Genomic DNA, 10615 nt, shown 5'->3' on the forward strand with positions numbered 1-10615 from the left:
TGAAGACGGTAATCACCACAAATTTATCAGAGTTTTGGGGTTCAAATTGTATACCTTGTTCTTCATATTATAGCTATTTTATATATATATATATATATATATATATATATTTTTTTTTTTTTTAGTGTTAAACATTCATCAATATGATCAACCTATGATTCTGCATCAATAATTTAATTTATCATTCTTATGTTCAGCATTCAATATGAGTCGTGTGGATTGTATGAGCCGCGCCATCCTTAACATCCTAGATGGGTATCCTACCTCGATATTTAGGTTGATTCTATTTGATTTGTGTTTTTGCGTGCTTAATATTCTATTTGATTTGTGCCCATCTTCTATGTATTTCCTATCTTTCATCCGTCTATAGATACTGTTTTGGTGAATTTCTCAATATTTTTTTTATGTCTGGTATCTTCTGCCTATTTTTCATTCTTCTATAGCATTCTGTTTGAAGTTGCTAACAGTTCATTTTCAACCCCCATTTTATGAGGATAAATGTTCAACTCTGATTGGACGAAACTTTTTGGATGGGGACTTGACTAGGGGTGTCAATGTGTCGGTTCCGGTTCGGTTAGTATGATATTTGGAATCATAACCTTTATATTTTATCGGTTTCAGTTCTTATTGGTTTCGGTTTTGATTTTAAAATAAGTGGAATCGGAACCGCAATCATAAAAAATCATGGGTACCCGTCGGTTCTGATTCTCAATAATCGAATGAGAAAAATTAGTTCAAAATCATTATAATAAAAAATTTCTTCTAAAAAATAACATATTATTTGTAAAGTATCAACTTAATAACAATTTATTCCACTAAAATGAAGATGCATGACTTTTATTTTCAAATATTAAAATGTATTTCCTTTAAAAGTAATAAATTTAAAAAGAAATGACTCTTTCTTAAATTCAAATATTTAGTTTATATGAAATTTGAAGAATTTTATATTATATATTTTAAATTTTAAAATATAGGATTACCTTAAATAATGTATAATGTAAAAATAAATGACAAAATAAATCGGTTTTGAGTACCTGTTGGTATCCATCGAATAGAATCTAATGATTCTGGTTTCTATTGGTTCGGTTCCATATTAAACCCGACTCTAATCGGTTCCAATAAAAAGGGAATCGGAATCGGGATTTTCGATTTCAGTTCCTATTCGATTCCGGATAAATGGGTACCCATTGACACCCCTAGACTTGACATTGCTAGTAAGGGTGCAACTTGGCCGGTTCCGGATTACAAAAATGGAGATCCGATCAAATTTGATTCGGTTCTTAGATCAAGTTTGTATAGAACCGAACCAAATCGAGAATCGACCCCTATGCAATAAATAAATATATATGTATATAATAATTTTTATGAATTATTTTAAGAGTTATTATGTAGATTAGTGATCTTTTATGGATAAACTAATGGGTTTTTATGGATAAATTTGTGATTTATTATATGAAATTTTATGTTTAGTTTTTCATTAAAAGATATTACTTATAATTTATAAAATATTTGCAATCCGTGAAACCGAACCGAACCAAACCGACTTTAATTTGGTTTGGGTTGGTTTGATTCCAATGGAATTTGGTTCGGTTCTGGTTCTTATTTAGTGGAACCGACCTATGTTGATTTGGTTCCAATTTGACCTCAAACTGAACCGAACCGAACCAAGTTGCACCTCTAATTGCTAGTGATGATGATGATTTTTTGTGTTTTTATGTCAAAGTATTTTTTTTATTTCTATTTTTTACGCTTAAGTATATAATATTTGTTAGAGCATTAGATAGATTGTATTAAAGTGCATGAGATACACTGAATCATTGCTAGTGTATCTCATCAATAGCTATTTTCTATCTCAAGAATGATTGATAATTAATATATTTAAATTTAAATATTAATAATAATTTATATTAATTATCTAAGATTTTTAGATTAAGCTTACCATCTTGGTTGATGTAACCTTTATAAATACCCTATTAGGGTTCATAAAATGATGATCCAAGAATTCTTAACAAAATTCAAATTTCTACAATATTATGTATAAAAAATTTCAATAGGATAAGCATATGGATATTCTTGGCTTTAGATTCTAAATGCAGTCTTTAAAAATAGTAATTTATACACATAAGATTATATTTTTTTGAACCATGTTTTGCACTCTAAAAGAACATTTTACATTTTAATTTTTATATTCCAAAATCAAAATGAGATTCAAAATCTAACCGTTAAAATCCCTGTGTTTCAAGAAATGACTTTTAGAAATTGGTAGAGTCAATTATTCCCAAATTGATTCCGATCAATCGCAAATATGTTCATTTAGACACAACCCCTCACGTCTCTTGACTAAGTTCTTATTGTGAGGAAGTGAAACAAGTGTAAGATCGAAACAATCAAACACGAAGACACACAAGGGTTTATGTGGTTCAACAAATTGCCCACTTTCATAGAGGAAGTGAGAAATCAATCAACTATAAACTATAGAAATCGATTATAAGCACTTAAACTTTTACGATTCTCTCAATTGTCAAAAAATAATTTAGCAATAAAAAAACAATAATTAAAGAACTCTAAACCAGTTAGTTCTTTGATGAAAATTAACAAAAAAAGGATCATAAAAGCTTCATCTTTTAACATCACAAAAAAGAAACAGTTCTTGATTTTTTTTTTCTTTAAAAATCCAACATTTTCTATCTCTTTATTACATAAAATAAAAGTGATGTTTATTTAGGAACTCTTTGGTTTTACTTTTCATTAAAAAAACTATAATGTTTTTTCTCAATTGTGGACAATCTTCAACCTTTGATTTATTTGTTAACGTCAAGTAAAATAGAAAAATGAAAAAGTAAAGGGTTTTTTAATCTTAAATAAGCATAGGGTGACCATGTTAAATTACTTTTAAGGGCCAAGATCGCTTGACCCCTAAAACTGACTCATGAAAAAAACATATGATCCTAAACTTTTAAATGTAAAATATAATGATTCAAATTAATCTTTGAAATAAGTATCTTCGAGATTTGTGTTTTAAAAAACCTACGCTTCTAGGCAAGACGTAGGCTTCATGTCTTGAGGCTTAAGCCTCATCAAACATTAATAAGGCTTACGTCTTAGAGGTATGAGACGTATGCCTCATGCTTCGATAGGTTCAATAGAATCCAATATCGTGGGTCAAATTTGTTTTTATATATATATATATTTAATTTTCTTATTTTATTTTACACAAATACTCGATATTTCTCTTTTTTAACATAACTTTATTAAATAGAAGTATTTTTTTTATATCTTCTAAACTTAGATTATCAAGAAATCTCTTTTTTAAATTCTAAAATCTCCCGACACGGAGATTTCTTCTTGAATGCTCCAATACTCATCCGAATTCAAATCCGTTGATTCCTGCGATTTTCTTACGAAAGTTGTGATCAAATAATACTAAGAAATAAATAATTTTATAAGATTTTGAGATATGTGCTTTTTTTATGTATATTTTTGAATTTTTTTATCTATTTTTTTTCAAAAACACATATTTCTCTTTTATTTTTGTATTACATTTTTAATATTTAACTTTTATTGGGATCATATGTATTTTGCATGAGTCATTCTTAGGAGTCAACGGATCCCAACTCTTATTTTTATTAATAAATTTTAGAATTATAAATAATACATATAAAGATAATTTATATTAAATAGTAAAAAATTATTTAAAAAAATATATTTATATATACATAATGCAAATGTGTATCTCGATGAAAAAATTTATGATTCATACACACTTCCACGATGTTACTCCAAACTGTTGTTAGATGCAAACTAACAAGGAAAATGCTGTAATGACACAAAAGTGACAAAAATGGTAGCGTTCACATAATCATAAATGCTTTTTACTCGTATCTCGTGGAAAGATATCTATGGTAATGTGCGCGACAGCACATCATTTTGTTACCTTTTATCTCCGTTTGTGTCACCACAGCACGACTAAACTAAGAAAGGTCCACTCACTTTCTTCGAGAACATTCATCCAGGTGAAACCCTATCCTTACTTTATAGTAAGATTTTCGACCTTACTAAGGGTCGTTTTGTTGAAATGGATTATCACATCAGCAGTCCAACAACACAACCCTCTCAATTTCACTTTTTCAGATTAAAAAACCATTCAACTTTAGAAAAAAAAAAAAAAAAAACTTTGATCCAATGTTTTGAAATGGATTACTAACGAACTTTCACAAAAGTCCCAATCTTAAATTTAAAATTCAACAGCAAAAAATAAAATTTACCAACAATTAGTTTTTTCAAAATTCATAGAATATTTATTCTCAAAAATCCTGAAGCATCTTATTATATTTTTGGATTCTGTAAAGTGAGCCCAAGGTCCTTAGTAAGGGTGAAATACTTACTAAGTTAGTAAGGCTAATCAAACTCTTCATCAAATGGTCCAACTGGTCAACACTCAACACTAAACACTAGTACGGAAAGAAAACGCATGTATCCTACGTGGCTCATTCTAATTCGCCAACTACCTTTCTTCCCTCCTAAGCAAGAAAGTTCTTTCATAAGTCATAACTGCCCCTCGTATTTCTCTCATATTATGTTTCTCACACCTGTCACAGTGGTATTTTCGATATTTATGCAATAAGAAAGGTTTAACGATTTAACGCGGGTATTAAATTCGATTCGAAGTCGTTCTCTTCGGTCTACTCACACACACACACACACACACACACACACACAGCTTGTAAGCTCTGTGGTTGGTTGATGATTCTTAGATTTGGTTTCTGAAATTAGGGCATATTGTGTTGTTTTGGGAGAAGAGATGGATCTGGATGTTTTTCTTAAAAATCTGCCAAAAGGAGTCAGATTTAAACCTAGTGACGAAGAACTCATCGACTTCATACGATTCAAGAACAAAGGAAAAGAATCCGAAGTAGAACTAATTGCAGAAATTGATCTCTGCAAATGGGAGCCATTCGAATTGCCTCGTAAGAGAAACCCTTTTATTTCTCCATTATTAATTAATTTAGGGTATGTTGTTCTATTTAATTTTTAATAGTTTCGGTTGCATCTAGGGTTTCAATTTCTTAGGGAGTTGAATTTAAGATCAAAATGTTTGATTTGTTGTAGGTTTCTCAAAGACTAAGAACGGTGATCCAGAGTGGCTCTTCTTTTGTCCCCTTGATCAAAAGTATCCAAAAAGTCTTCGTTCTAATAGGGCAACGGAAGGAGGTTATTGGAAAGTCACAGGAAAACCTCGAGATATAAAATCTCGCTCATCTCGAAAGAAGTTGATCGGTACTAAAAGGACTCTGGTTTTCCACGTAGGGCGTGCTCCAAAGGGTCAGAAGACCAACTGGATAATTCACGAGTATCGTACGACGAACTCTGCACTGGTGAGATTTTAATCCTCTTTTTTTTTTTTTTTTTTCAAATTTCGTTTTGAATGAAATTTTCTTATTCTTGTCGACCTAGAAATGATAGATGGTGGTGATGATTTAGTTTTGTTGGAAATGTAATTTCATTTGGACATGCTTAGGAAGCTGGGAAGAGTGAAACATTTGTATACCAAAATGCTTGTTAGGAATGTAATTTTACATTTTTGTGCGTAATTTTTTAAAAACTCTATTTTCAAACTCGATACTCTCTTGTAAGTTGAGAATAAGTGATATTGGTTGTCCAAACACGGATCGGAGACTCAAACATCCTCAATGTGAGGAAAATGGCAATTTTCAAGATGTTGTATATGGGAATCACTTGACAATGTCTAGTTTACATTTCTGACGTTTATAAATGACTTTTCCCTCTGTTTTGTACCACTTGTTTTGTGATTTTTGGTGTGTTACTATATATTGGTAGTGAAATCTATCATATATGTATATTTTTTTAATTTACTAGGAATTAATTGTAGTATTCAATTATACATATTTATTAATTGTGTGTCTCTGTGCATTACTAGAATTTTATTAATTCCATCTCTCTTGCCTTGTACAGGATACTTTTGTTCTTTGTCATTTATTTGATGAGAATGAAAACACCGAGCATTCGAACAGTGAAGATGTAGAACCAACCAACTCTTCCCTAATAAATATATACACTATAAAAAATAATTAACTATTTTATAAAGAAATAAAAACCTGGTTAATGCAGAGGAGTCAATGTGATGATGATTTAGTTCTGTTAGAAATGCAATTTCATTTGGACATGCTTAGGAAGAAGGGTAGAATGAAGCATTTGTATGCCAAAATGCAGGTTAGGAATGCACTTTTGCATTTTTGTGTGTAAATTTTTAAAAACTCTATTTTTGAACTTGATACTCTCTTGTTGGTTGAGAATAAATGATATTGCTTGTTTGAACATTGGCTAAAGACTCAAAAATCCTGAATGTGAAGAAAATGGCAAATTTCAAGACATTGTATATGGGGATCAGTTGACAATGTCTTATTTAAATTTCTGAAGTTTATAAATGACTTTTGTATCACTTGTTTTGAGATTTTTGGTGTGTTACTATATTAGTACTGAAATCTATCAATTTTTTTTCTTGGAATTCATTGTAGTATTCAATAATACATATTTATTAACTATGTGTCTCTGTGCATTGCTAGAATTTTATTAATTCCATCACTCTTGCCTTGTGCAGGATGCTTTTGTTCTTTGTCGTTTATTTGATAAGAATGAAAACACAGAGTATTCGAACAATGAAGATGTAGTACAAATTGACTCATCTCCTACCTCCAGTAAATCTTCTCTTGATGGTATGTCATCAAACCATGCAATGGTTCAAGCAACTTGGTGGCCGGATGATGAATCAGACAATATGAGTTCTAATGCTTTAGTAGCTGAAGAGAGAGACTACAGTAATTATATGACTTCTCATGTGGAAGATCATGAAGCCGAAATGATTACTAAAGAGGTGAAGCAGAAATTCGATATTTCAATTTCTACTTTCATATGAAACTCAACTTTACAGGAACCCAAAAACTAAAGCTTTCTTGCACTTGCTTCTTCAGGTTGGTTTCTCAAATGCGCCAACACTTGAGACATTGGAACCCAAGATTTCTCCTCCATTGCCGTCTGACATGCAAACTGGGGAAGGATATTCTTATCTGGATTACTCTACCATCGCCCTCTGCGATGGCTTCCAATTCCAGGATTCTACCAATGAGTTCAACTCATCTTTCAATAAATTTTTGGAAGATATTATCATTGACATGGATGCTGAAGTGGCACAAGAACAAGTGAAAGCAAAGCCTCCCATAGTTTGTGAGCAGCTTTTATCTAGTCCATTGCCTTCTGACATGCTCGTCGGGGAAGGATCTTCTTACCTAGACAACTCTACCATTGCCTTCAACAATGGCCTGCAATTCCAGAATACTACTGATGAGTACTACTCATCTTTCGAAAAATTCTGCGAAGATATTGACACTGGCATAGATGCCAAAGAGTCACAAGAACAGGTGAAAGCAAAACCTGCTACAAGTAGCAAGCAGGATTACTCTACCATTGCCTTCTGCTATGGCTTCCAATTCCAGGATTCTACTAATGAGTACGACTCGTCTTTAAATAAATTGTTGGAAGATATTATCATTGACATGGATGCTGAAGTGGCACAAGAACAAGTGAAAGCAAAGCCTCCCATAGTTTGTGAGCGGCTTTTATCTAGTCCATTTCCTTCTGACATGCTCATCGGGGAAGGATCTTCTTACCTAGACAACTCTACCATTGCCTTCAACAATGGCTTGCAATTCCAGAATACTACTGATGAGTACTACTCATCTTTCGAAAAATTCTGCGAAGATATTGACACTGGCATAGATGCCGAAGAGACACAAGAACAGGTGAAAGCAAAACCTGCTACTACTAGTAGCGAGCAGGATTACTCTACCATTGCCTTCAGCAATGGCATGCAATTCCAGCAGGATTACTCTACCATTGTCTTCAGCAATGGCTTGCAATTCCAGGATACCGCTGATGACTAGGACTCATCGTCCAGTAACTACTGGGAGGATCTTCTCAATGAAATAGACACCCAAGTGGCACAAGAGCAGGTGAAAGCCAAACCTGCTATAGATAGCCAGCGACTTTTATCAATTTAGTCCCACGCCCTCCTTTTATTTGGTGGTTAGAGTGGATCTAATCCTGCCCCATTACGATAATAGGGGGAAAAAAAATCAACCAAATAAAATTCCCACTAAATTTATATTGTGGACAGGTTTCACTATATAAATTTATTGAAGCATTCTCAAATTCCTCCACTCAACCCAAAACCTCTCCAATTACTCTGTTATTACTGAAATCTCTATCCAATAACCTTAAATATATATATTCGAATTTCCGAAAGTCATTTGCTTACAAGTTCCCTAGACCCCAACTGAAATATCTCCTTTGTATACCATTCCAATGCTTCTGAGCATCTTGGAACACCTTTCCTTCTACTAGTGAACCATTTAAGACCACTTCTTTTTTATTTGGTGTGTAATATGGTTTGGAACCCAAGATCTCAAAGTTGCATTACATCAAGTTCTGCAACTTATGTATGGGTTAAAAATATCCTAAACAAGAGATATAGAAATTTCATAATTCTCTTATTCTCTCATTTAGGATTTTTGAAAGTCCACTTCTTTCTCATGTTAAACCTTTTTTCCGTGTTCCTTTCTCCAACTTTGAATCCATTAAACCCTTCCAATTCTCTCCTTTCTTATAATCGAGATGATGAATATTACTGTACTTTCATCAAACCGATTACTCATATTTTGATTCCATTCAATTCCCTCGTTTTTAATCATCAACGAGAAGCATGAATATAATATCATTGAATCAGACCATATCATCAATGGGCTGTTTTGGGTAGATGACAAACACTAGTCACCCAAGTTTTTTACCTAAATATACAGTCCTTGTTGCACTGGTTATGTCCTTGTTCATTATGTTCATCGGGGTGTGGAGATACTTGAAGTCGTGAATGATAGAGACTCGTTACTATCATACGCCTTATCCCAACATGAATCCTATTTCTCCATTCAATTCTATCCTGAGCATTAATAGTGCTTATAATTAATGCTTTAGATAATGACTGTTATGGAAACTCTATAGGGTTTTGGTTGAAGTGTGTGCATATATGTAAAAATTCTGGATTTTGTATTACTGTGTTACTTATGTATCTTTGTTTCTATTTAATGGAATTTTGAGTGCCTTAAATTATGGTGTAAAGAGCATTTCTGCATAGGAAAGTTTTCCTCGTAGCCATTGAGTTTGCAGGTTTTACTATGTAGTAGGACCACATTTGCTGCTTGAAGCTGTCGAGTATGGGGGAAGGGACCTGTGTCCTTGACTTGCTTAGATTTCATGATCCTTAATTATGTTAGAAAATTTTCCTAGTGAAATGGCTTTTAGCTTTTTTCCTATTTCGCATCCGATTTATAAGTCAGGCTGTACAAAATTCATTAAAAATCTCTTTCCTAAGAGTGTATTCATGAACATGCTTTTCCTTGAATAAAATTCCATCCAACTTTTGGAATTATCGCCCATCGACATCCTTCGAAACTCATTTTCTCAATGAGTGGTGATTTATAGCCTATGTAAATTCATATTATGGGTAGCATTTGGGATTAAGCACCCAAAATGGGAGAATTTTAACGTCACAATTTACCACCAAATCTCTTTCTTCCTCGTAATCCCAAGAATATCTTCCATTCAACTCCCTCAATCTGTGGCTCCTACCATTTTCATCCCCGTCCTTTGCCAAAATCAAAGCCATTTAAAACCTTTGCAGTCGAAAATCTCTCTCCAGCTGAAGGTTCTTGTATGATGACCCACAGGAGAATTTGCAAGTAGGGAATAAAATGGGTCTGGACTCGAAATCCAAGTGATCCAAAAACCAAATTTAGTGGGTTGGAACTCTTAAGAGTATTTGTAAATAAAAAAAATGTGTCGAATATGGTTTGATGTTCATAGATCCTATTCAGATCCAAGTCATGTACGGAACCATCCTTATACCTGCCTAGATTCAAATGATACATGCTTTGAAAATTATATTTTTGGGTATATCAAAATATCCTTTTCTACTAATTTAATACAACATGCATTCCAGTAAATGAAAGGATTATAATTGAAAACTAGAGTAGTATTAGCAATTAGACAAGAAGAAAAATTGAAAAATGTTAACAGATCCAGATTAAGGCCCAACAAGCTCTGTTTTCAAGTCTATCAGACAGCAAGCTCCGACTACACTATCAATCAGTGGGCCTAGCACGCTTTGGACTTCATGTAGACCTGGCCCGGCATGCAGAACTAATCTTGTTGGCCCAGGCCTGGCAATTTGGGTAAGGTTGGATTTCTTTAGTTAGCATTTAGTATAAGAAATGGTTCAAGACCTAAGACTTTGGAAACAGCCTCCGTTAGTTCTTATCACTTAGCTAAGTTGTCCTTCTTGGGTAAGCTTGGATCTGATTTTTTAAGTGAACAACTTTGTTCCGATGCAGTTGTTTGTTATTTATTTATTTATTTATTTATTATCTAGTAGGAGAGTTGGATTCGGATAAAGATTTGGATATAGATAAAAAGTTTGGATCTGAATATGGATATACTCCAATTCAACTTCGCTCCGAAAATGTTAAGAACAAATGAAAGAGTCAGC

The 10615-nt window shown here is 32.8% G+C and overlaps 1 protein-coding gene across 1 annotated transcript; it reads left to right on the forward strand.

The window, feature by feature from the left end:
- Window positions 1-4673: 4673 nt before the first annotated feature.
- Window positions 4674-9189, forward strand: LOC147390752 (NAC domain-containing protein 62-like). The gene is made up of 4 exons (XM_086459862.1): window positions 4674-4967; window positions 5110-5375; window positions 6620-6892; window positions 6990-9189. The coding sequence occupies exons 1-4, from the start codon at window positions 4802-4804 to the stop codon at window positions 7956-7958; spliced, it is 1674 nt and encodes a 557-aa protein (XP_086315988.1). The 5' UTR covers window positions 4674-4801; the 3' UTR covers window positions 7959-9189.
- The last annotated feature ends 1426 nt before the right edge of the window (window positions 9190-10615 follow it).

The sequence above is a fragment of the Akebia trifoliata genome, chromosome 11 (genome assembly GCF_017979445.1).
Source record: "Akebia trifoliata isolate Shusen 1 chromosome 11, ASM1797944v1, whole genome shotgun sequence".
Lineage (NCBI taxonomy): Eukaryota > Viridiplantae > Streptophyta > Magnoliopsida > Ranunculales > Lardizabalaceae > Akebia > Akebia trifoliata.

Excerpts from the sequence above, each read along its gene's own strand:
- LOC147390752 (XM_086459862.1), top strand. The coding sequence starts at position 4,802 with ATGGATCTGGATGTTTTTCTTAAAAATCTGCCAAAAGGAGTCAGATTT. Across the intron at positions 5,376-6,619 it reads GTACGACGAACTCTGCACTG|GATGCTTTTGTTCTTTGTCG; the intron begins GTGAGATTTTAA and ends TGCCTTGTGCAG. Across the intron at positions 6,893-6,989 it reads CCGAAATGATTACTAAAGAG|GTTGGTTTCTCAAATGCGCC; the intron begins GTGAAGCAGAAA and ends TTGCTTCTTCAG.